Source organism: Myripristis murdjan, chromosome 4, assembly GCF_902150065.1.
Source record: "Myripristis murdjan chromosome 4, fMyrMur1.1, whole genome shotgun sequence".
In the NCBI taxonomy this organism is placed as follows: Eukaryota; Metazoa; Chordata; class Actinopteri; order Holocentriformes; family Holocentridae; genus Myripristis; species Myripristis murdjan.
In genome coordinates, this window is record NC_043983.1 from 29,638,549 (window position 1) to 29,665,763 (window position 27,215).

The window sequence follows — 27,215 nt, forward strand, 5'->3', positions numbered from 1 at the left end:
GAAATAAATCAGCAGCGCCTTTTGTGTCGATTTCAAGCCGAGCCAAGTGGGTTTTATCTGTTTCACAAGTTATGTTCACTTTGCAAATAATATCAGTAATGATTCCCCTGATGAGCGGTACTGGTGTCTGATATCTTCCCATTCATAACGGCTGGCGCTGATACCGATATTCATTCCTTTAATGAATTTAATGAATTTTTTTTAACAAAGTCTTAATGCAAATGCAGGGTTCAAAGCAGGTCACGCTTTTCATACATACAGGCCTGCATAAGATGAGTCTATTAAATATCAAAGTTATTTTTGAATGTTTAAATGTTAGTTTTACTATTGTACAGTTGTATTAAAGGCAGAAACACACAAATGTCACTAGTTGGGCTGTGTTTTAATGCCAAAGTCTAAACCAAAGGAATAGTATAAGCTTTTGTTTATTTATTTAATTTTTTTTTTTCAGCATTTTTTTTGCTTTTTTTTTTTTTTTTTGGTAGTGACAGTAGAGAGAGACAGGAAAGGCAGAGGAGAGAGAGAGAGAGAGGGAAGTGAACCACACAGTGCCCCTAGACAACATTTATTAAAATTTATGACATGGGCAGCAATTTTACATTAATTTTAGATACTGATATTGCCCATTTTTATAATTAAAGTGCCAGTTTGGTCTCTTACCGATAAAGTGGTATTTGCTCCTCCGTACAAGCATAAGCGAGACGAAGCGCTTCACTGGGAGTGAAGCCGCTGAGTGACTCCCTAACAAACTTGTGTTGCTGTGTGTATCCTTCAAAACATTTGTTGGGTCGCCGCTCAAAACTGCGCTGTTTGCCGGGCCAGGTCCACTTCTCTCACTCTGGAGTCCCAGTGAAGCTCTTATTCGTCAAATATGCTGGATCATCTAGCAAATACTGCTATTTGCTATTAATTTTGCTCTGTTAACGCAAAGGATAAATGTTGTTAAAGGGCCACACAACCTAGTATTAGCTGTGCTTGCTTTCTGTATTCGCCTTAAGTAGCACACTCTTAGAGAAAAGACACACAATTAGCCAAATACTGACAGTGAAATTAATATTAGACCAAGACTGATAGTTTTTTTTTTTAAAGCTGGTATCGGCTAATATTTCAGTCCATCCCTAATGCCGTTTTTAAGATCATTTCATGCCAGAAATCACGTCTTCTGAGCATTTGTTATACCTTTAAAATGCTAGTCATCTCAGTTTGCAGCTGATTTCTTAATATGAGGTTGTGCGAAAGTTGCAGCCGCTCGTCTACAAAGAGTTTTGCTGTTGAAATCCATCAGGCCCAAGTGGTTTCCCGTGTGCAACCCAATAAATTGTTCCAGTTGTCAGCCAACAGATAGAGTCCAATTCCATCCAGTGAGCAGTGTCGTGGCTGATATTGCTGAAACAACAAAATACAGCTCTACCAATTTAAAAAAAAAAAAAAAAAGAGGCTAAAACAGTAGCACCTTAAGTAACCCCAGTTGTACAGTTTATGTTGAAACAAGACTTCAGTGGTGAGGCCAGGATACACAACCAACAATTTAAAGCGATGTAGCTCGGGGAATTGTGCCAACGGTTTTATAGTTTTGTTCCATTAAAGTGTCTGCCAAGGCAAATCCAAGCAGTTTAAACACTCCAGGACTCCAGGAGCAAAAGTGTGGAAGGAGGAGTGGGAGACGGAGAGCGGCGCTCACTGTCGTCCGCTGCGTTACGCCCTGCATTGATTTCATCCCAAATATCAATTCCCTCTCCTTTTTGTTCCTCACCATCGCCTCAACAACCTGCCTATGTAATTGTATCTGCCTTTGTGGAAAACAAAGCCTCGGACCAATTTGTCTCATTAAAATGTATTAGTGTGAATGGAAAACTTGTTCAAAAAAAAAAAAAAAAGACTCTTAGGAAATAATAAAGTGCTGGAAAGGTTTGTAATGCATCATGTAGGGCTGGACAATGTACTGTATAATGTCAGTATAAGTGTAATTAGATAATTTAATGTTACTTTTTCCTCATCTTACTTCAAAGGTGCATTACAGCAAAGTGCTAATGTTGTATTTAACTTCTTAGCCTGTTCCTGTTACTGATTACTAATGAACATTACTAATAAAATTTTTTTTTAATTCTTGCGTGTGTGAAAAAGCACACATTCTCAGCCCTCATCACATTACTGATATTGAGTTATTCAGTGTAAATTATTAAGATGTTTGATTTTGTCATTAACACCCATGGTTCTTTGCTCAGGACTACAAGGAGTAGCACTGCTGAAAAACCTACTGTCTTGTGGATGTGTGTGTGTGTGTGTGTGAGAGTGAGTGAGTGAGTAAATGCACACCTACATGGAAAGTAGGTGTAGTGCATAGACAAACACACACTCTTATAGTTGCTGCATGTATGTTCTCTCTCAACTGACTTTGTTCGTGTGTGTCCACCACCCATGCGTGCGTGTGTGTGTGTGTGCGTGTACATACCCATGCGTATGTGTGCGTGCGCGTATGCAGGCGTGCGTGCTCATCCACCTGTGTGTGTGTGTGCTTTACTTGGCTCAGCTCGGGAGCTGACCGGCGCGGAGAAGGCGGCCACGGTTGCCGAGGAGACAGACATCGATGCGGAGGAGACGAGCCAGTCGCCAGCGGCGGAGGAGGTCAGCCACAGCCGAGGAGTGACTGACCTGGACGCCACCGCCAAGACCGCCGAGCTCAACCACACAGATAGCAAGGTAGATCACCCTCTGTGTGTGTGTGTGTGTGTAGGTGTGTGGCCTTGTGCGTCCGCCCTTGAGAGTTTTGTCACACGTCTTCATGCAGCCACGTCTGTCTCCACCGTGAAAGTCCAGCAGAGAACTGGCTGCAGGCAAATAATGTCTCTCTCTCTCTCTCTCTCTCTCTCTCTCTCTCTCTCTCTCTCTCTCTCTCTATATATATATATATATATATATATATAACAGCCAAGCTTGCAAAAGACGAGTCTGAATCAGGAAGAATCTGGTCTCATAAAGTCGGCCAACATTGGCCAACAATGCAGAACACTGCAGATCTCTTTTCTCAGATGCTCTAGCTATTTTATCTCTCGGGTGTTAACACAGGGTTCCCGTGGGGTCTTAAAAAGTCTTAAAAGCATTGAATTTACGAATTTGGAAATAATACCTTTAAAAGACTTGAAAACTCTTGAATTTTGATATCTAGGTCTTAAAATTTGTTCTGTATGTAACTTCTCTGTATCGCATTTCTCGTCAAATGTTTCATTTGTCAACCATGATTATTTTGATGAAATAACAAAGTAAACAAAGAGCGGCGAAACCAATAATTTCGAACGCAATTCAGCCCCGGGAAAATGCTACGAATACGTCACTGAAGACCTCGCACTACAGCAGACACAAGACTACGAACGACAAGACAAGTAGTTGTTTTTTTTTTAACGTTAGATAGTTAATTCACGCTTGGAAAATGGGGAAATGTAAATTAAGCGAAGCGTGGATGGATAAAATTTCTTTCCATCATGGGCTAAAACCTGTGGTAGATAACGTTTTCGAAACCTAGCCTACTGCACCTTGTGTAAAAAGAGGATTCAGCTTGGAACAATGGGGGTGAAGGCGTCGGACTCTCACGCCAAATCGGCCAGGCACATTAAATACGAAAGGAGAGGAGGAAACACGAGGAAAGGAACGAGGAAAGGAACAAACTCCTTCAATCACCACCAGGTTCCCACCAGCTAACGTTAGCCAGCTAGCTGCTAGTGCTCCTTCAGCCCCTCCTGCTATGACGGCAGCCAACGTTAGAGTCGAACTACGCGTGTCTTTCAGGTCCACGCCAACGCTGAAAGCAGAGGTGTTGTGGACTCTTCACACCATCGCCAAACACTAGTCCTACAATCTTAGGTATTAATTTTTGATATAAATGGTCTTAAAAAGACTTGAATTTAACTTGAAGAAACCTGTAGGATCCCTGTAATACATCCATGTTGTGTCCTCTGTTTTGATTTCCCCACGTCTCATTTATGTACAAGAGCTTTGCAAGTGTTTGTGGTTTTATATAGTGACTGACCAGAAGCTGAAGGGCAAAGTCAAATCTTACTGACGGTCAGAAAGTTACACACTTGCAAAAAAAAAAAAAAAAAAAAAAACAGTGTTGGTTAGCCATCAGCTGACCACAACATCACTGGGTCAGAGGGAGAAGTAAAAATGTAAAAAACTGTTCACGGCTATCGTTGGTCAAGACCTGAAGACTCCCGGAGGTTCAGTTTTGGCTCAGGATCGTGGTTTAGAGCTCAGGTTAGAATTAACATCAGGTTTAGGTCAGGGTGTAGCAGTCATGGATAAAGAAAACCCCCAAATTTATGGAAGATCGGCCCATAGGTCAACATACAGTGTCTGTTCAGTGATGAGAGCGTAAACACAACAGGCGTGCTAAATCATTAACCTGAGCACCTTGTATGTTGAGCACCTTGTATGTGAAGACAGCGAGACTTGATGAAAGTAAAACTGATGATGTAAAAGTTAATGGCCCTTGTCTCACTGTCTGTGCTGTGTGTGCAGAACAAAAAAAAATCTCCATCTTTACAAACCATTTGCTCACGTTCAGTCTTAAAAATCTCATTAAAAAATGGCCTTATTCTGCTTTATCTCAACATATTTTTACTATAAAAAAAAAAATCTGAAACTAGTGAAACTGCATTGGGAACAAATTGGACTATCTCATATACGGCTCATATCTCATGTCACTGGCATGTTTTCACACAACATTTTAACGATATGAGTTTGAATATGACTCTAAATGACTTTGTTAAGACAGATGTTTTGTGCAGGGAAGCATGAGGTGCGTGTGTCAAAATCGAGATTCGGTTCAGGCGACAGGAGGAAGGTTCGCTTGACCCACGTTGCCTTGAGGCCCGAAATGAAACCCCGTTAAATTAGGGGTATTAATATCATGTCTGCTGTGTGTATTTATTTATGGGACAAGTGTGGAATTAGCGGTCTGTCGACAAGTCCGCCTGCCTCTAAATCCATTAAGAAACTGTCAGCACTACGTTGGCAGCTGTGCACATCGGCCATCCAGTTCCTCTGTGTGTGTGTGTGTGTGTGTGTGAGAGAGAGAGAGAGAGAGAGAGAGTGCAGTGGTGGATCCTCATAGTGTTAGCAACTTGATACAGCTCAGCCGGGCTCATCTGCACTCAGGCCCGTGGAAACTCACTCCCACTAAAGTGTCTCGGGGCTGTGAGGAGAGACCTGGATCGATTCCCCCGGTGCAGATGGCAGAGTCGTGCGCTACCTGTTGTTTACTCGGGATTTAGTTTGCAGGGTGGTAATTTTGTTTTCAAGATGGTGAAAATAGTGGCAGGACAACACACAGTATGACGAAGGCGGAGAGAGCGATAACCGGAGACAATTTGGCCTTGAATTTATGGATCTCCATTTTTTTATCATGCAAATATTTTGGTTTTGTAGCTGGAATAAATGGAAAAATAGGCTGATGTGCCTTTGAAAGGAGGGTTTCATAGAATTTTTTTTTTTTTTTTTTTCGGGCATAGTGCCTAATTATCTGGTGTTCAAGTTGATCTCTTCATATTAGTTGTAATACTTTTCATTTTGTTCACTGCATAATCGACACTGATGGTGGAGCCTGGATCATGCTCCTTTTTTTTTTTAATATTATGCGGTTTAGGTGAAATATCTTTTGATTTTTGAAAGAACATACATCATTCCATTAAAATTCCCATTTAGAGAGATGATTACTTTTCACAGCTTTTGAATCACTAATGTGAACCGCTCGTCTTCGCCCGTCTGAAACCTCAAACCTACGGACGGGCTGCAGCGCGGCGACAGTGGTGCCAGATGGATTTGATTTGAGAATTTTTTTTTTTTTCTGGTTGAAAATGGGTCTTTGGCATTGCTCCTGAGGGCCAAATCGTGCTTTCATTTGCTTTTAAACAGTGTTTTATCGCTTTTATTTGCGTTATATTTGTGCTGTAATCAGGGCATCATTGTAAAAGAGGGCTCGCTCTCAGTGGCCTTCCCTGTATCAAGAAAAGGCTGACTGATTGAAATCATGCTATATGGTCATTTACATGTTAGTGCCACCAGGTGCACCAAGTTCAGGTGGCTTTAACTGATTAAAGGGCTGATGCACTGAATATAGGCAATCAAACTGATGTCATTTAAGTGTTTTTCAGGACCGTCAGCCTCCCAAACACTAGAGCTGGGAATCTTTGGCCACCTAACGATTCAATTCGATTACGATTATGAGGGCAACAATGCGATTGTAAAGCGATTATCGATGCATATTTTTGTGATTGTCATTGAGTCGTTTTTTGCATTATTTTTCAGACAATTTGTTTGTTTGTTTTTACTGTGCAACAACTAAAACAAGGTGTATTTGTAGTGAACTATGATTAAAAAGAACGCTAAATAATTAATTTACTGTTGTTTACTGTAATTTTGTGTTGCCAAAATATTTCAGTGTTGTGTGACATAACTTACACACTGTTTGGCTCTTATCCAGGTCTTTTGTCCCTTGCTCTTCATAAAATACGAAATGTTAATGCAGAGGCTGCCGGTTTGATGTTTCTTTCAGTTTGTTCAGCTTCAGTTCTTCACGTGATTCTTTTCTGTCGTGTGCGTCCTGTAACTGCCCGGCTAGACGCTGCTCATATACTTCAGTTCTGCATTTTTTAAATCATTTTATAAGCATCGATTATTGACATTAATGCATCGATGCCGGCTCGCCCCACATCCGCATCGCGATGCATCTAAAAATCAATTTTTTCTCCCACCTCTACCAAAACCTTTGGGAATGAAACACCTTAACATTTCTGCCTGTTGTCTCGCTGAAATTGAGATTCATCACTGGAAAGTTGAGAAAAAAAAAAAAGCATTTTGGTCTTTATTAAGTTGCCAAGTTGGCGGTGGGTGCCGTTGGCAGACAGTCGTGGCGTTTTAGATGATCAGCGCAGGGGGAAAAGCAGGCTCGGATGATTTGTGCTGCTGTTTTTCCTGCTGAGTTGCATTTTTACCATCCCTCTGCCGGTCAGATTACAGCAGCTGAAAACTAAACGAACACTTGTTCATGAGTTCTTCATTTTTTTTCACTTTGGCGCTTTCCAGGAAAATAATGGCATTGGTCGATAAGGTAATTCCTCCACTGGTTTCTACTGCCTCCTGATTGGTAAACAGAAAAGCTGGTCAGGCGAAACTCCAAGCTTTTGGTCATTAAACCTTTTCGTCTTGTGGCCCAGATAAGAGCGTTTATCACCTCAGGGTCCGGGCTCACTGAAACACGCCGATGCACTCATTGGCCACCAGAACGAGGCCGGCGACCCATTTTGGCACCTCGCCCCTAGTTAAGAAACCGAGGCATTCAGCTGGTTAACAGTCTTCGGGCCCCATTAACGTTCGAGTTATGAGACCTTTCAATACGGCCCCTGATTGAAAGCAACACAGCGTGAAATCACTGAAACAACCGACTCTCAGAAACGACCTCTACTCTCAGGTCATTGCCCTAGCAGGAGGAAGTGTGTGTGTGTGTGTGTGTGTGTGTGCATCTGTGTATCAGTCTGTGTTGCTGCTCTTGTGTGTACATTTGTGTATTTTTTTTTTCAAAGGCACATTTGTCACTCTTAACAGCCTGATAGATTAGACAGGAATGCATACTGACGTGTGGGGGAATGTGACATGGAAGTGTGTGTGTGTGTGTGCGAGCTAATGCACTTCCATGTTGAGGCACATGCGTGTGCATCTGTTTCACACGGCGGTGTGTGTGTGTGTGTGTGTGTGTGCGCCCGAGCAGGGGGGGATTTGATTCACTGCAGGGTGTCTCTGGAAGCTCATGAAAGGGAAAGCAGCCTGCGAGTGTTAGAGTTCATTCTCCTCCTGTCAGCTCCCGTTAGGCTGACAAAGCCCTCGGCGCTCCGCGTTCAAACGACCCCAAAAGAGTCGGCGAGCGCACATCCATTCCGCCGTGAGCTCGGTGTGCGCGGGGTCGAGTCGGGACGCTTACTTTCACTTGAGAGACGCTCGCCTCCTGCAGCAGAAAAAAAAAAAAAGCGCTGGAAGACTGTTTGGAAAATCTTCAAAAAAAAAAAAAAAATCAAACTGCAATATTGACAACTGTCTTTTTTTTTTTCCATTGTGGAAAAACGTTTGCTCTAAATAGCCTCCCACACAGTTGAGCTCCAAATAAACGCTGTACTCATGAAATCATGTTGCACGATAGAGGAAAAAAAACAAAAACAGTAGTGTGTTTCAGCGTCTGTGTTATCATGTGTCAGCGTATTTAACCCCCTGCCACCCACATTTTTGGTGCACTTGCTGGCTGTGAGTACTGTTGTTTAATTTGTAACACATTGCATAAATCAGTATCCAGTGAATAAAGCATCATTGTGTTGTCAGCAAAAAAAATAAATAAATAAAAATAAAAAAGGAGATGCTCAGCCTCCACAGCCCCTCAGGATGGACCGAGGCAGGTCAAAGAGCTTTTGCTGCCAAACCTTTTAGCACGAGTGTAAAGAAAGATGTACTGTTTTCTTTGTGTGTGAAAGATAAACACAGTGTGTGTGTGTGTGTGTGTGTGTGTGGTAGAGGTCAGGTCTCTTTTAAGGCCCCACCTGATCAGGCTCCATAGGTTTGAGTCCCTAGCCCGATCAGACCCTGAATTTGATTTCTGATCAGTGTCCGTCTGAGAGCACATGCATTAGTGTGTCCTCGCCACGTGCAGATACACAAACACAAACACACAAAGAGACAAATTAGCACAAAGGGAATTTACTTATTTAGCCTTAATGTTAAAGTATAGAGGCATTAATGTGACAAATGAATGAATAAAGAAATAAATAAGGCCCGATTAGACCCAGCGTACCAGGCAAAGCCCTACCTGACCAGACCGCGTCGCGCATGTGTGTGTGTGTGTGTGTGTGTGTGTGTGTGCTTTAAACGAGGCTGTAAAACAAAACCATTTAAAAGCGCTTTGCCTCCGGGCCTGCGCTCTGATGCTCTCAGGACGGTGTAAACACTCTGATGTGCGAGTGTAGCGCTTCCAGCCGACACGGCGCTCAAACACACACACACACACACACACATCACAGTCTGAACACACACTCTCTCTCTCTCTCTCTCTCTCTCTCTCTCTCTCTCTCTCTCTCTCTCTCTCTCTCTCTCTGAGGGGCAGCGCTAATGAGAAGTTAGGAATTCTGCGCCTTGAGAATATTAAACGCAATTATTGTCCAGTTACCAGAAAAGTTTTCCAATCTCATGTGTTCACTCTTGCGGACGAGCAGACTGCAGACTCCTATATAGTTGGTGACACCCTTCCTAATTAACCAATCACAGAACGGCTTGATATGCAGCGGCAATCCCCGTTTACCCATCGTGAAAGTGTTTCCCAAAACCTCCAACATCCCAACGTCTAAAATGTTACAGATTCAATTTACATCGATATTAGATTTGGAAAAAAAAAAAAAAAAAAAAAAGTTAGCACTGCTTCATTAAAGTTCTGCTGCAGTACATTGACTTTTTTTTTTTTTTTTTTTGATTAGATTTAGGTCAGATTAGAATGTATTTGCAAAAAAATAAGGTTAATTTTGTCACTGAATAAGTCCAATTCGGTTAAAAATGAACTGACATTACAGGAGTTGAAAAATTGGCTTGCAAACTAAGTGCTGCTCCACATAAAACACCCTCCTAACACCGGGACAATGTGCTACGAGGTGTTGATCCTCAAGTGTAAACGTCCTTTCATTTATACTCCTCGAGCAGCTATTCGGCGCTTTGACAGCGGCTGAATTCATCCAGTGGAAGGATGAAACATCAAAAACCCCACCGACGCCATTTTCGCTTGTACCTGCCCTCGGAAAAACAGCGAAGCGAGGATAACAAAGACGTGACGATGGGAGGAAGTGAGGCTCGACCGCCTGATGTCGCCGTTTCTTTATCTCTATATCCCGAACATGGATCTGTAAGGCCATGCATCATGCAGCCGTCGCTCCAGGGCAGGAAGCCAAAGTGTCAAGACAGGGAAGCCGGGACTGAGATGATAGACAGCTGTGTAAAACACTATCGCAATCTCTTAAGCTCGTTTTTTTGGGGAGATACCATGAAGGCATCACACGGCAGGCTGGAGTTCACCTCAGTTGTTGCATTAGTTATTGCATGTTTGTGCCCCCCCTCCCTCCGTTTGCACACTTCATATCTCATCATCATATTTTCAGGATCAAAATGTTGAAATTGATTTGTGGTCTGACCCAAAAAAAAAAAAAAAAAAAAACACTCAAGCATATGGTTTAATGACATTTACTCTCTAGAGCTCCATGGGAAGCTGAACAGCAACACTGCAATGATTTAACGGGGAAAAATTATCAATAAAAGATCACGGGGTTTATCTAAATTCCCCTGCTTAGCTGATTTTGTGGGAAGAGTTGGAGCCCTGTGCAGTGCTTGTAAGTTTGTTAGGCTGGTGTGTGTGTGTTTGTGCATGTGTGTGTGTGTGTGTTATTGACTGATGATGTGCATGGTGTTTTGGAGGTTCAGAGGCGAGCTCCTTCCTCCAGCCTTCCTCTGACAGCTGACAGTAACATCCACTTACCCTCCTCTGAAACTTACGACTGCTGTGCCACTGGGACACACACACACACACACACACACACACACACTTCCCCTCTCCCTGGCTGTCTCCTCAGTAGCCTTACAGGACAGAGAGTTATCTTTTCAATACTCTTCACCTCTCCCCTCTGGAAAGCAGGTAATAAAAATGCAGCCTCTTGACTCTTTGTGAGGATGCCGCCTGGCTCGGTCATATTCAAGAGACAAGGTCCATTTTTATTTTTTATTTTTTTATTTTTTTTACTTTTCCTTAGCTACAGTAGAATGGGCTTGTTTTTCTTCATAACCTTGATGTCTGATATAATCTGTGTGTGTGTGTTTGTGTGTGTTTGTTGACTTTTAACATTGTGGCTGTGTGGACTCATGAGTCCTTGATGTCAACCAGCAAGGACTCGGGAGTTTTTTTATGTCAAAAAATCAGATATGTGCTGTGTGTGAACGGCAGCAACATACAACCCCAAAACAACCTGAATCCTCATGAATATCTCCCTCATGTGATTCACTGATAATAATAATAATAACAGTAATAATGGTAGTAAATGCTTTCACAAGCTTTGCAAAACACACAGATCACAAAACGATCACATTTGCAGTGCGCGCAGGCTTTTACAAAATGCTTTTTATCGAACATTTATACACAAGAAAGAGCTGAGTTTGTGAAAGATGTCTAAAGGATGCGGCTGAGTTAATAAGCATTAGCTCTTAAGACCGGCTGTTCCAGAGTCTGGAAGCCTTAGAAGTGAAAGCTCGAGAGATCATTCAGTCCTCTTAATCTGCCCCACAATGCAAAGCGTCTCACACTGGTGGTGTTACTTACAAGTATTGAGTTTTCCCTTCGGGGTGGAAAAGTCTCTGAGACGGCGTTTAAACGACTGATGAGGCACTAAAGCTCTTTGAAATTCACTGAAAGCCAGACTAATGAAATTGTTGTAGGGTTAGCAGAAAGGCAGGATGACCCACGCCACCTGTTCACTCGTGTGTGTGTGTGTGTGTGTGTGTGTGTGTGTGTGTGTATCATAAACACACACTCAGATGAGTGAGTGTGAGTATACACACACTCAGGCGGTGTTCATGTGAGAGTGAGTGGGTATTTTTTTCCGCTGTTCCAAGGCAGCCTAAATGCTGTTGAAGGTCTGGAGCTCAGTCTGACTCTCGCCGTGTTTCTCTGTTCTATTAGAGGATTTATCAAACCCCAAAATCCAAGATCAGCCTGACACGAGCCCGAGTTGGTCCAGGATGCAGCGAGTCTTTAAGACCATTAGCTTAATGCTTCTCGTCTTGGTTCCTGGGACTCAGAGTACTGCTGCTTTTCTATTATTCCAGCTTGTCAGTTTCAATCACCTGGCGCCCCAGACGTCCCACATCAGCCCCTGTTTGAGAGCTGGAACGAAAACCAACAGGGCTGCAGTGACATGATGAGAGTAATGACTGTCACTCCGTGTTACGGCTCCGCGACGCGTCCATCTCAAGGAGACACGATGGACATGGAGGACAAAAAGAATATGGAAGTCGATCCTGACCATTTCCGAGTGCTAAAATGTACAGAAAATCGCTCACAAGCTCACGACAAGATTTTGGGAAACCCTGAGGGGGGCTGTTTTTGTTGCTGAAGCTGACGGCATAGCTGTGGCAAAGTCAAATTTGCCAGAAATAGAAGTAGAAATAGAAATACACTGCAAAAACTCAAAATCTTACCAAGATTATTTGTCTTATTTCAAGTCAAAAATGTCTTATTCCTAGTCAAAATATCTCATTACACTTAAAATAAGGCATGATCACCTCAGAAGTAACTTGTTTTTAGACAATTGTCTCTTGTTTCAAGTGAAAATTTGCTTGTTTCATTGGCAAAATTTGTTTCTTGTTTCTAGCTAATTTTCACTTGTTTCAAATGAATTTTCACTTTTTCCACTGGCAAATTTTGCCAATGAAACAAGCAAATTTTCACTTTTTTCAAGTGAATTTTCACTTGAAACAAGTGAAAATTGTCTAAAAACAATTTACTTCTGAGGTGATCATGTCTTATTTTAAGTGTAATGAGATATTTTGACTTGAAATAAGACATTTTTGACTTGAAATAAGACAAATAATCTTGGTAAGATTTTGCGTTTTTGCGGTGTAGTCAAATGCGTTATCACAAACATAATTTGAGCTCTGTTTTGCTGGTGTATTTACATTCCATGCCAGGGGAGGTGAATGGATTTTAAAGAGGAAAACAGAAAAAGCAAGGAACAACTGGCAGCTGATTGTGATTTTTTTATACACTCTCTATACCCACTGTAGTTTCCAGAGGTCACTGTGTTCAAATAGGGGTGTCCAAACTCTGTAGCGGTGCACTGGTGCCAGCAGGTCACCAGATGTTGTTTACCAAACGATATAAAATGAATTCTCGCTCGCCTGTCTTTGTCATTCTGATGCTCTCCGCGCCAGTTGAATGACCCGAGCTCGTTAAGAGATGCCTGAAATGATCTACATATCGGCGTCTGATTTCTATTCCAGCCACGGGAGGATCATCGTCAGCCCTCTGATTCCACCCTCACAGCTGCAGCGAAAGAGCAGCGGAAGGCGGCAGATCGGCCATAAAGGTGCAGAAATACAAGCTCAGCGGTCCGAGCCTGCGAGCGATTCGTTCTGAATTTGACCGAAAGGCGTCAGCGCGCATGTTGATTTTCCTCAAGGCAGTGAAGCCCATGCCGACGGTAACACACACACCTTTTGGAGCGCAGACAAACATAGACAACACCATGCCGTCTAAATGTGTCACAAACCGTCTCCAGGCCTTGTTCATAGGCATTCTGGGGAACGCCGGAAATCACAAATTGAAGTAGAAGAGCGAAATAACTCTCAGAATGCATAGATTATCGCAGATTAATGAGATTAAACGAGAGTCTGAGGAGTATTGTTCCATATTCCTGCAGATGTTAGCCGCATTAACACATAATGACGACTGATGAGTGAATAAAAATGGAAGCGTTTACGACCTTTCATTTGAAAACATGCAGTCAGAGTCAGACTGTGTGTGTGTGTGTATGTGTGTGTGTGTGTCCTTCCTGGTTTAGACAGAGAATTGAAGCCGGCTGAAGCTGTAATTATAAAACCACCAGCACCTTGGCTGCCTGGCTGTTGATCCTTCTAATCCCGCCCTCAGGCTAAGACAGGGGGTTGACGGTGCATAAACAGTGCCTCGTGGCATAAAGGATGCACAACCACGCAACCTGACCAGAACACACACACACACACACACACACACACACACTTTTAAAAAGCTCGATTCCATCTCTAGTGTTTATGAATTCCTCTTTCTGGTCAATAGGTAATTTAAATTTTAAGAAATATTTTCTCCTGCTTGAGGCTCTGAGACTTTCAGGTCTGTGCATTGATCATTAGGAAATATTAATCATTGTCCAGCTGTTTTTGCTGATCATTTCAGCCAGCAGGAATGTCTCACATGTATTTTTTTTTTTTTTTTTAATTTTAGATACAATGCATTCCTAAGCTTCTCTCATCAAAATCAGGGGCTTTGTATCACCACTTGAGACTACATGTTGTTATCTTAGTGATGTCACCGATTTAAAAAGTGCATCATGTGGCATTGCACCAATACTAACATACACACTGTCACACACCATGCATGGAAGACAGAGCTTTGCATACAGTAGATTTACGCTGTATATATGATGTGTTTTGTCTCTGTGTCGGTATTTAAATATTTTGCGTGTGTATTTTGTATTTTTGAGTAGATTTAGATTGAAAGTATAACCACGTCTTGTCTTTGTATGTTGGAATTGAAGTTTTTTTTGTTTTTGTTTTTTTTTTTAAGTGACATTAGAAATAAAATCAGTGTCAGGATTTTTCATTTCTGTCAGTAAATACAAAAAGTTCTCTTGCGGAAAGATAAACTGGCTTCCCAGTTTCTGATTGGCTGAAGGGAGTTTTTTATAGAAAGCTCATAACACAAAATAACCACCGTATTTCTGCATATCTGTATCTGTGTAACACAGCCAGATCCTGAGATTTCTGGCTTTCAGAACTGAGTTTCCAGCCTGTACAAATAACAAGGTGGAAGAACAGAGATAGCATGGAGGTGACAGGCTGAGAATCTTATTTTAATTATAGAAAACCATAACCAAATGATGATTTATTAAATTTCTCTGTGGTTTTACAGTCTGAAAATCTCCCTCTCCAGCCGGGACAGGTGCTCCTGTTTCTTTGGCTTCTTAATTCTTAATTTGTGCACTCCAGCCCTGGTCTGTGCACTGAATTAGACCCTCAGCAACAAAGCAGCCTGCCTGTGGAAACAACACAGAAACAGACTCTCGGCCGTCCCAGATGGGTTTGCCAGTCTGTGGATCGATAACACCTGAGAGGGTTGTCTTTACTGAGATTACAAGGTAAAGCACTGTAGCAAGAGAAACTTACCTCTGTGGCCGTTAATAGGGGTGTAACGATTTATTCTCTGTATTGATTCACTGATTCTAAAATCCGTCGAATCAACTGCATTGATCTGCTAAAAAATATAAATAGACTAAATCAATCTGCCCTGTGATGGACCGGCGACCTGTCCAAGGTGTTTCCCCCCTGCTTTCCACCCCAGTGAGCGCTGGGCTAGGCTCCAGCTCTCCCTGCTACCCTTATGAATAAGAGGTTTGGAAAATGAATGAATGACTGAAGTTTACATGGTCTTTAGTATCCCGGTTTTGATTGGGTTTTTTAAGTATCCCGTTTTTGTGTTTGTGCATGTAAACACCATATCCCGAATTCAGAAACCGGGTTATGCCGTTTTCCCGGTTTCAAGAAACCCGGTTTTGCCACCTGGAGTACTCCGATAGAAGCCGGGATACTGGAGCATGTATATGCCTTATCCCGGTCTCTGACGGCTATCCACCGTGTGACGCACCAGATAAACAAGCAACATGGCGGCAATGAGAACTTCCCATTATTGGAGCGGCAAAGAGACTGAATTTTGCCTGAAAATAATGAAAGAACTCAACATAACTACTGGCGCTTTTCCACTAGCACCTGCTCAGCTCCACTTGGCTCACCTCGGTTTCGGTCGTACCGAGTACAGTCGAGCCGAGTAGGTGCTAATGGAAAAGCGCCATATGTGTTTAGATGGCAGAAGACAGAAATGCTGACCTGTTGCAGACAAGCTACATGTGACGCTGGTTTTCCACCTCGCACCGTCGAACAAGTTAGGTCGCTTCTAAATATAATGAATATATCGCACTTCCCGCTTAATCTGTTGTAAAGAAAAGACGTAACACACACCTGCCCAGATAGGATGCAGTGATCAGAAAACGGGTTACTGGTATTTATCATGTATACAGGGATATGAATAACCGGGTTTCTCTGTGTTCCATGTAAACATCATATCCCGGATATGCTCAAAGCCGGGATACTAAAGACCTTGTAAACACAGTCAACGAATGAATTCATGAATAAATCAGTCTGACTTTGGCCATGAACTGATATTAAATGCTTTGAAACTTTATTAGACATTATTACGTGAACTGAATCGTTGATTGGAATCATGGCTTGAAAACTGGAACTGAATTTAATTGTTTAAATTTTTTTTTTTAAAAAAATAGAAAAAAATCACCCTTAAATCACAAACTAGTGAATTCAGCCGAATCCCTGGTAAACCGAAGCTCCACTCAGCCAGCGGTTACGAAAGCAGCATTATGTTCAGCTGTAACAGTGATACAGTGATGGTTTATAGGCAGGGATGTACTGAAGGGTATAAACTCAGCTAAGCCCGGCTTACCCACAATTTCATTAAACGAGTGGCGTATCCTTAGGATGGCATAAATATTCATGGCATAAAGTTATTTGAGGATAGGGTGTGGAAAGCGGCGATGTGCATCAATTCCAAATATCACTGTCGTTGTCAGATGAACCGTGATACCTGGGTGTAATTACCACCAACTAATGAGGCCACGGTTGGGACCAATTTTTCACATTTAATCAGGTAGTGATTCAGTGATGAATGATACGGTAGCACCTTGATGGGAGGGGGAAAAAAATCAATGTTCAATTGTTTTCTGAGATTGTAACGGCTGTTTATGATCACGCTTGTTTGCCTTGTAACCGCTGACCCGCGTTCACGCTTTACTCGCTTCTTTATCCCTGCATCGCTTGTTATAGGTTAAGCTTTGTAATATACGGTGGAGCGGCAGCGTCTTAGCATGGCTTCTCTGTGATCGGGTGTTTGCTACGACCAAACAGTTACCAATATACTGTTTTGGTATGTTTTAATCAGTATGGAAAGGATATGAAAGAGGGGATATGTAAAAAAAAAAAATAATAATAAAATAAATATGAGTGTCTGGTAGAATTCATGAATCTACCAGACTTGTGGCTGGTGGACCAAAAAGTGAATTCCTTGCTTTTTAACGGTCTTTGCTTTTACTATCACAGTCACTGTTTGTCTTTACAGAGTTGGAGGTAGCACGTTCAGTCAGATGGGAAAGGCAAATTATCTGCTAACTGGTTTCTCTATAATACCAGAGACACTCAGACTCAGGGTGTCAAAGGTTCCTATAAACACTTGAACCTGAATACGACCTTCAGCAGAGAGAGAGAGAGAGTGCAGACTGATTCCCTGCATGTAAATGCGGCGGGTCATTTCCTGAATGTGCAGCTACCGCTATAACTTTCATGGTTTGTGATTATTATTGCAGCCAGTGGCACAAAGAGTTTGCATCCAGGTCTTGTTTTTTTTTTTTTTTCATTAGGTCGCTAAAGTTGATAAAGTTGTAAATCTGTTGCGGTGCTTGTCATGGAGATTGCCGAAGCTGTCAGTGGTGAAGGGAGTTAGCCCCCATCTAACCTCTGGGTGTTTTATTACCTGTGTGTGTGTGTCTGTGTGTGTGTGTGGGAGGGGACAATCTGTTCAGTGGATAGAGAGCAGATAGTGTAATCACAGCTGGAGGAGGAGAGAGAGAAAGAGAGAGAGATACCTTCCATCATTCATCTTTCCTTTCCTGTCTTCCTCACCCATCTTTCTCTGCCACTGAGCAGCACTGGAGGCAAGAAGAAATATGATAAAAGAACAGATTCCTCCCAAGGACCTGCATATAAGTGTGTGTATATGTGTGTGTGTGTGTGTGTGTTTGACACTGAGCAGGAATCAGAGTGTAATGTGAGTGTGTTGTTCGTCTGACAGGCCCGGCCTCAGTAGTTATGAGGAGAAACCTCAGCAGCCGTCTGTTCGTCTCCATCCTCTGTTAGCCCGCCACTCGGTGTGAATATTCTAATCTGATTTCTGTTGTAATTGGCTTTGAACGTGGTAAACAACTTTAGGATTCTGTGTACGGGGAAAAGATTGTTGTTTTCTCATTCTGTCAAGTAAACACGGTCCAGAGAGGCTTAAATAGAGTTTGAAGATGCAAGTCTTCACTCAGCGAACTCCGCTTAGAATGCCTGGTTCCTCTTTCTCTGTAATGATGTGTGTGTGTGTTTGTGTCTTTATGTGTGTGTGTGGGTGTGTGGGCTCCCTGCAGATGAAATGAGGGGGATTCATTTATTCATTCATTCACTCTCTCTGGCAAATCTCAGACACCACTGATGATTGGATTTTAATTAAATTTACAAGGCTTTTTTTTTCTTTTTCTTCTTCTTTCATTTTTTTGTTCTTTTTTTTTCTTTATTTTCCACTGCCGTGTTGTTTCTGCACTGCACTTCCCACAGATCACCTGTCAATCAAACAGCATGCACGGGACTGCCACATCTTCCTCTTTGGATTTTCCGTTGAAAGAGTTTGAGTTTCTGTAGGTGGCGCTCTTTTCTTTCCTTTTGTCCCTTCAGCTGTGGTGGCTGTCGCTGCTCATGTGGACTGCTTATTTCTTACAGGACGTCTGCAGGTCCTTAAAATGTATTACACTGTAAATACAACAACTTGTAAGTCATTAGATGATGCTGCATTTTTATTTATAAGGATCTTAATTTCAGCATGAGCATTTTACCAATTTTTATTTATCCATTTTTGTTTTTGTCAGAAATAGTTGTTCTTTTTCTTCTGCATCAGTCTGTATTTCTGATGTTGACCCTAAGCCCACCTATGAAAATGTGGAATAACAATGCAATACTGTAAAAAATGATCATGATATCACAGTACAGTTTTTCTTTTCTTTCTTTTTGTTGCATGGCTTTACTCCACACCTGTTTATATTTACCTGTAGAAATCCATGAAAATACTTGCACCTCCCTATTCCGGCTTCTGTGGAAAAAAGGTTATGGTTAGATGTATCGCAGTAGCATGTAGTTCATGTATAACATATATAACAGCTCATAGTAACAGCTCATAGGCTCGTCGAGTTAATTACTGACCGGATTCCTACCTAAAACTTACTGCAGTGGTTATTTGAAAAATCTATCTCATTATTATTGTTATTTTGTCTTAAAGAAATCTATAAAAGCCTTAAAATTGACTGTGTGACATCTGAATCCACCCTGTCGTCTTCCAGTTATTCTAAAAAAAAACAAAACAAAACAGAACCATAAAGTCACTACACTTCATGTGCACCAGAGCATTATTTAACACATTAAATGTTTCAAGCAACATTTATTGAGCTGGCTATCAGCAGAATCGCTGTTATTTTATATTAATCAGTGACAGAAAGGAGCAAAACAGGCATTCATGTATACTAAAATGTCATGCTTTACTAGTGTAAATATTATGAATTGTTATCGCTTTTCTCTGTCTGTTCTTTATGCGTCTAGAAATGAAACAAGCTTGTGTGTGCAGCTCTTGAGAGGCAAACATGCCATCACTCTCTGTGTGTTGCTCCGGGCGCAGATTCATCTCAGTTGCTCTCGCGGGTTATTGAACCTGCACCGTTTGCCTGACAGCACTCAGTGGGCCAAAGCTCCGGCAGCAGGCTTGTTTTATCGCCCTTTGCTCAGCGGGCTGACAGCCTAAGCTGCCCTTTCATGTGTGTGCCGTGCCAGCAGGTCCAACGGAAAGGTGAAAGATGTTTCTGTGTTTTCTGTTTTTGAAGAGTCTCTCTGTACACCAGAAGGCAAAAGGCCCGTTTTCGTGTGTGCGATCCCACATGTTTCTCTCAAAGCCTCAAAACAAATGTGGGTGATTTGAGTTATTTCCTCCCTTCTCTTTTGCTCTCTCGCCCGCTTTCTCTCTCTCTCTCACCCGCACACACAACTACTGGTGACTTCCTCCTCGCCATTCATTACAAGATGGCACCAAACAACCTGTCAGCTCTCCGATAATTCCCTCTCATTAACCCAAAAGACAGGCCATCACTCATATACTCCTCCCATGGTGTGTGTTTATGTGTGTGTGTGTGTGTGTGTGTGTGTGTGTGTGTGTGTGTGTGTGTGTGTGTGTGCATGTGTGTGTGTGAGACCAGAAGGCGTTTAAGCAGAGACAGATGGTGGAGTGTTTTGGCATGGCTTCCTTCCACCTCTCAAGAAAGTTCACCTCAAATACACACACACACACACACACTATCTCTCTCTCTCTCTCTCTCTCTCTTTCTCACACACACACACACACACATCATTTGGCGTGAGCAGCGGTGACATTGTTAAATGACGAGCAGCCCAAAGCTTGGTAAAGGACGGGTCAGTATACGAGCAGACAGGAGTAAAAAGGTATAAAAGGTATTACCTCGTCGGACTCTCTCTGCAGGATGAATGAGCAGCTTTCAGGTTGAAACAAATACGACCCATCCGTCACTGTCACGCCGTCACCTTGACTCTCTGTGGAGGGAAACGGGCGCTTAGATTCACCACTGACATCATATAGAAAGTTCTGGATTCTCTGGGATATCATCAGGGTGTCTAACTAATACATGTAACATTTAATTTCGCCTCCTTTTAGTCGCACTCATAATTATCTTTTAATTCTAACCTGTTTTTTCGGAGGTTTATTCCACCTATACCACCACACACAGATTGCCACCACAGATTTTAATTTCCTTTGTGCTGCAGCTTCAGGAGAGATGTGCCCGGCGACATCAGGATTGGGTGAACTTTGTGAGATCAACTTTCAACTTTGTGAAATTTGTAAAAGGCTTGAATATAATGGATGTTCATTTATATGTAGCAGTTCTGCATTCCGGCGTTAATTAGCATAACTGGCTCTGTTGAAAACGCTGTGTCATGGTGATTAGGGCCAGACACTATGACAGCTCAAGTTCCTCTTGTTTCCTTTTTACATAACACATGAGGTTGTTTAGCTGGCGTTCATATTCAGAGAAACTTGCAGTGAGTACAATAGTAGAATAAGTTTCACTTCTGCTCTATAAAAAGTGCAAGCAACTAAATCCCAAGAATGACAAGCTGAGGACAAACTAGGTGACTTTTAGGCTGATTATTGCCATCGTGACTAGTTTTCAGTGCGAGTTTTGGGCAATTTTGCACACATTTGTTGGATGGATCAGGACATTTTGTGCATCCCAATCCACGTTGGGACTATTACAGTTACATTTTTGTACGACTCAAATCAGGATGAGTTTTGCTTTGAAGCGTGAGCTTGTCAGCTATTAAAATCTGGCACTCATGAATGATGAAAAGAAACACATAAAGTATTGAGATGTAAATGAATGAATTAAAACTGGTCATGAAATGTGCTCTCCAAATTCAAAACATGTGCCTCTATGCAAGAAGAATGTAAGAAGAAAAAAAAAAAAAAACAGTGAAAGTGAGATGTCCAGTCTGTTCAATCATGTGGTGCCTCCAGCTTTAGTGCCTGTTTTTCAATATCCATAGAAGAACCATGCAAATAAAGCAAAATGCAAGGAAAGGAGGCAGGCTCGGTGGTGGTAAGGCACCATCTCAGGGGATGCAGGCTGGGATGTCGTCGTTACCCTCAAACGATCAGGAGTACCTCTGGTCACGACGACAGTGGAAATCCAGAGGGTGCTGATGTTAAACCGCAGCCATAGCGGGCGCAGAATGGGCACAGCACTGCAGCACGACCATGCAAAATCTCTATTTAGCTGCACGGGGAAAATCTCTGTTTAAATTTGATTGTGGAGAAGTCACAATGTTGTGGCTTGGAACTGATAAGTGCAAAAAGCCTCGGAGCAATTAGGATGCAACGCCATGATAACGTTAGATAATCAAGGACTGAGCCCCCATGGCTTATCATTATTGGAGCAGAGTAATGCGGTGTCACTGATCTGTATTCGCAGCACCGCTCATTACACCGCTCTGTGCATCTACCCTGCCACTCCTCATTTCACTCTCAACATTTTGGTACATGTTAAGTACTTACAGGGTGAGACTACCTTTTATTGTACGTTGGATGTTGGCCAGTCACGTCGTTAACTCCAAAATGACAGAGGTTCCTCCCCATAAAAACGTCGGTGGAGCCTTCATTGAAATTTTACTCTTTCAGCCTTTCGGTGTGCATGTACAGCAATGATTTGTCCATGTAAAATGATCTTTTGAATTAATTTAACAACAGCAAAGTATGCCAAAGTTGCCCCTGCCATTAAGTAAAATGTGTCACCCTGCCTTTAAATTAATATCACACGAGAGGGAGTGCTGTTATACTGAATATCAGCACGGCTGTGATCCAGTCGTGGGCTATCTTCTAAAGAACAATTATCTGTCCTACACACACACACACATACAAATACAAATTTATATGCACACAGATTTTTAAGGAAAAGCATTAAAATCTAGCCCAGGTTTTTGACAGCAGCCGGTAGTGTGCTCCTATTCTCCTTCCTGTTCTGTTATTTTGCAGACGCTTTTCTGTGGCTGTAACCTGATCGCAATTCTTTTAGAAAATTAAAGAAAAAGAAAGCGAGGCAGAAAGTGAGAGAGTTAAGAGGACAGAGAGGCGGTGGAAAATGGTTTTGGAAGCAGGTTTACATCGATTGGTGGAACCTTGTTTTCTCACAATGTGAATGCATCATTCATATTTTCATTTAACACAAGGCCTTATTCTGCCCTTTTGTCTTGCATCAAGCTCAGAGCTGAGCTGTGACTGTTTTATTCCTCACATAAGGAAAGGAAACACTATAAAATTAAGGAATATATCACAGAGTGCTAAGGAGGCATTGTCATTGTCCTGCACTATGTCCTGAACCCTAAATACTGACTACATCTCTCTCTGTGGTTTTAGGCTCCAGAAGAGGCCTCTCTGCTGATGTCCAGCCCCAGGATGCTGCTCCCTGCGTCGGGCACACTGCCGCCGGGAGCCCCCCTGTCCGTCCACCACCAGATCCAGCTGCTCCAGCAGCAGCTGCAGCAGCAACAGCAGCAGACGCAAGTGGCTGTGGCACAGGTGTGTTTCTTTTTTCTCACATTATCACACAGTTTAGCCGGTCTGTCCAAAAAGAGCTGCTTAAAAAAGATATAAGATTCGGTCATGCTTCAAGGTGCCAAAAAAAACACCACCTTAGAAAGACGCACCATTTCCCTCTCTTCTCATTTTAGGACAAACAGGATCCCAAATGAACATTTCTGGTGATCTGCCAATGGCAGGTACAGTCTGAGCGTGTACTGGCCATACTGTTTACTGACCTCAGTGCGTTACACAGCAGCAGGCCACATCTTTGCCAGTTTTTATTGATTGACTTGATTTGTTCACACATTTGTTAATCACATCAAGATTTAATAAGGGTCATAAAGCCTCAGTTAATCAATATTAGTATTTACACCTGGCCTTTGATTGTGATTTAAAAATTAGTTTACTGGCCAGCTGGCCCGTGACTCCAATGTATTTATTGTCCAAAGCAAATTTTTACCTGCGTTTGGCGCTTGGCAGGTGTTAAATTTGGGTTGGAACACATACCCATAAACACCGTCATTGTAGCACATCTACAAAGGGAGCTGATGTGAGGAGTTAATTGGGGATGAGGTCCATCTTGGTAACACATATTAGGAAATTCATTTTGTTTATTATGGAATTCAGGCCAAAAATGAACTAATGCTCCGTGTTGTGTTATGTATTTTGTTGCTGTTGTAGTGCTAGAACTGCATTTTGTGTGACTGCTCGGTAGCTCTGAAACACACGGCCCTCTGGGAATTTCAGAGATTTACCCAACTCTGCCGCACAATGGCAGATCTGATTACATGACTGAAATTCAAATACCCGTCCAACACGCCCAGCGCTGGCGTATTTCCTGTGGTGTCAGTGACTCAACATGCACAGTACCATGATGGTCATTACCATTAACAAGCGGCACTTTAACCTTGAGTATTTTGTTGTCTTGGGAGCTGTTTCCGTGTCTGTTGTTCTCTGTGTGCACAGCTACACTTTCTAATTTGAAAGCACAAGAACAATTACTGCCGCATTATTCATGGCCGCGTTCATACATACTGCTGTGCACGTAGCAGAGAAAGCTTCCCTGAAGGCTGAAGGCTACTGCGGCAACAGTTGGAGGTAAATTCAGTGGGTAATATTACCAGAAGTTTTCAAACAGTTTCGTCGTGCGAACTAAAAATTGGCCAGTTGGGAAAGAGGTCAAACAGCCACCACAGTAAACAAAAATCAAACATATTTTCCCCAAAAAAGTAAAAAATTTTATTCTTCAGACTAGTGTTACAATGCCACTACATTTTTGTGACGTTACCCTACATTCATGCCAGGTGCAAGGCTGCTTCACCAGTCATGGATTACATAATTTCTTTGTGTATGTGCTGCATTTATGTACTCATGAAAGGCCCTAATGAGTCAGTGCTAAAGTGCACTGTCATGTACTGTGATTTTGCCTTGTGTGCTAATTGCTACACCTGCTGAAGGCTATTCCGCCCAAACGTGTTTATTATGGCTGTAAATGCTTAATGTTTCCCAAAGCAGCTGGATGCACTTGTTTAAGGGCTCCCAGTTGAGCGGTGATGCACTGCAGCACCCGAGCCGGTAATAGCTTGATTGTGTTGTTCTGCCCGCCCCAAATGATGAGATGATGAAAATGATGAAAAGGTCTTTTTCATAGCAATTAAAGCCTGCTGTGACTGTAAACAACAAAAATGCACTAGGCTGTCATTTAGATGAAAAGAAATAATAGGCATGTGGTGGTTTAAAGTGGCCTAATGCTGCTGGAATACTCATTAAAGATGTGCACCTTTTGCCTAGTTAACTTTAAAAATGAAAAAAGGTGGCTTGTCATGTTGAAAGGCAGCTCAGCTTGCACCTTATTAGCTGATCCTGTTGGGTTTCCATGGTGACCGTTGACTTATGTAGTGCAAGCTACACTATGGCGGTGTTGTTGATGCAGTAATTTTCTGTGAGGTGCTGGTCCTTGTAACATCTTTTTGGTAAAACCATACATCTTTCCAAAATGCAGAATTTGAAAATATAATGGAATAGAACTAGGCAGCTTGCTAGCAGCTTCCTAGCTAGTAAAGCTGGCTAATATCCCCATCATAGCACTGAAACAGAGGCTATCAGATCTGCAGAAAAGTGTGATTAACAGACTGATCCCAGGACAGCTGCTGATCAGGATCCGCTCTGCATGTCGCAGCGTTTTGAGACTGTTCCCTGAGGATGTGAGGATCCATTTGAAGGGCTGATCACCATAGAAACTGAAATGAACCCATTCGGTTTCTGTGGCGATCCCCTAGTGCGCAATTTGGATCGCCTGTCAACCTCCACACGGCCCTTAGTACCTTCTCAGGATCCGATGGAACCAGTGTTTTCTTTTTGTCTCATATTGCGAATTTTGCAACGAATCGAGTAATCGAACAAATCAGACTCAGTGTGTGTGCTGTTTCTGTAACGTAACGATTTTTATTGGATGATGGGTTTGAAAAACGAATACGAAAAACACAGAGAAGTTGGAAAGGCCTCAGCAGTCGGTGCAGTTCCCCGCTCCAAATGTGACTTCAATTCAAAACGGCTGCCATGGGAATGAAGTCAGTTCAGTTGCCGCGATGCTCGTCCTCTCATTCTGTCCATCGTGTCTGTGGTTTAGGTTTTTGCACGTGATCACGGGCGGTACACTCCACCGTGCCTAAACTGATTACGTTCATCGTCAATTAACTGAGAAATCGTTTCATCTCTGAGGGTCAAAAACAATGACAAACGCTCATCGAGAGTCAGCAGAGCCCAAGAGAAAAACTAAAAAAATAATACCTAATTTTATAAGGATTTGAATGGGGAAATGTAAGCAAATCTGTGCATTTTATGATCTTAGTAAAGCTCGAATTAGCAAATGTTTGAAATTCGGCTTGCAGCAGAACACAGGTAAACAATGACAGTACACAAAACAGTGCAACAATAAAACCTATATAAGATGAGTTTAGGGTAGTACATACATAAAAGTACAACAATAAAGTCTATAAAAAATAGATTTTGTGTAAGTTATATATTGTATGTTGCCTCAGTCAGGTCTAGAGGGCCACATCTCCAAATTTCCTGACAACATTGGTGTTGCCTAGAGGATGAAATAATTTTGGTGACCCTATGACCTTCACTCTACTGCCACCAGCTGGGTAAATTATTAATATTGTACACGATTATCACAAAAAGGTGTTTTTTTGCGCTTTATTTTGCCTAAAGGATGAAACTTTGCAGTGTCAGCGACCCCGTGACCTTCTCCTCTAGCACCACCAGCGGGGCATCTGTGTTCAAAATAACGCACTTGTACTTTGTTAAATAGGTAAAACGTATTAATCAGTTATCAAAATAATAATGAATTAATTTTCTGTTGATTGATGAATGCAAGCTGACTAATCATCAGTCCTCTCTAATCCATCTGACTCATGTGTGAGGAGGTACCAGACACTCTGAAATAGGTCTATCCAGCAGTTAAGCTACACACCGTTTCACATGTGTGTGTGTGTGTGTGTGTGTGTGCTGGATCAACAAGTGCAGCACACAGCTGACCCACAAAGCACCCCAGGCAATTAAACGGTAATGTTTCCGTGCTCCCACAGACAGGGGTCCTGAGTTTAGCTGCCCCTGTCAGCTCCTGTTGACAGTGGGTTTTGCTGCTCTTGACCTCCTCTGACCTGAACACCTGACCCGTCTGCTCACTCCATTCAGATTCAGTGTGTGCAGACTTAACTGCTATTAATTATACCTCCATGAAGCCAAAGGTCCCTTGCCACTGACATATGTGCACTTTCCAGTAGATTTTTTAAAAAAAGAATTAAAAAAAAGAAAAAAAAAGCTGACACATGAAAGGAGTGTTTCACCTGATTGTGGAATATTACAAATAGTGTTTGTGCCACTCTTGGTACCTCTGCCTGACCTTGGCTCTTTTTGCCATTAGTGAGGTTTGCCTGGTGGTTTTCAACCCCTGAGGGGATTCTGACACCTTCCCTGCCACATCTCAGTTACACTACATGGACAAAAGTATTGGGCCACCTCCACATCACACCTACAGGAGCTTTCATGACCTCCCATTTTAAATCCATAAGCATGAATATGGAGTTGGTCCTCCTTTGCAGCTAGAACAGCTTCCACTCTTCTGGGAAGGATTTCTACAAGATTTTTTGAGTGTGTCTGTGGGAATTTTTGCCCGTTCATCCAGAAGAGCATTTGTGAGGTCAGACGTTGATGTTGGACAAGAAGGCCCGACTCACAATCTTCGCTCTAGTTCATCCCAAAGGTGTTGGATGGGGTTGAGGTCAGGGCTCTGTGCAGGCCGGTCCAGTTCTTCCACACCAAACTCAGCCAGCCACGCCTTTATGGAGCTGCTTTGTGCACTGGGGCTCAGTCATGCTGG

At 42.4% G+C, this 27,215-nt stretch overlaps 1 protein-coding gene across 1 annotated transcript in view; it reads left to right on the forward strand.

Moving 5' to 3' along the window:
• The window catches only part of LOC115357733 (carboxyl-terminal PDZ ligand of neuronal nitric oxide synthase protein-like), a 239,933-nt gene that overhangs the window by 155,113 nt on the left and 57,605 nt on the right, over window positions 1–27,215 (forward strand). Inside the window, exons 7-8 of the mRNA XM_030049379.1 lie at window positions 2,531–2,700; window positions 22,664–22,825. Coding sequence (XP_029905239.1) covers window positions 2,531–2,700; window positions 22,664–22,825 — 332 coding nt within the window. The remainder of the gene's footprint in view (window positions 1–2,530; window positions 2,701–22,663; window positions 22,826–27,215) is intronic.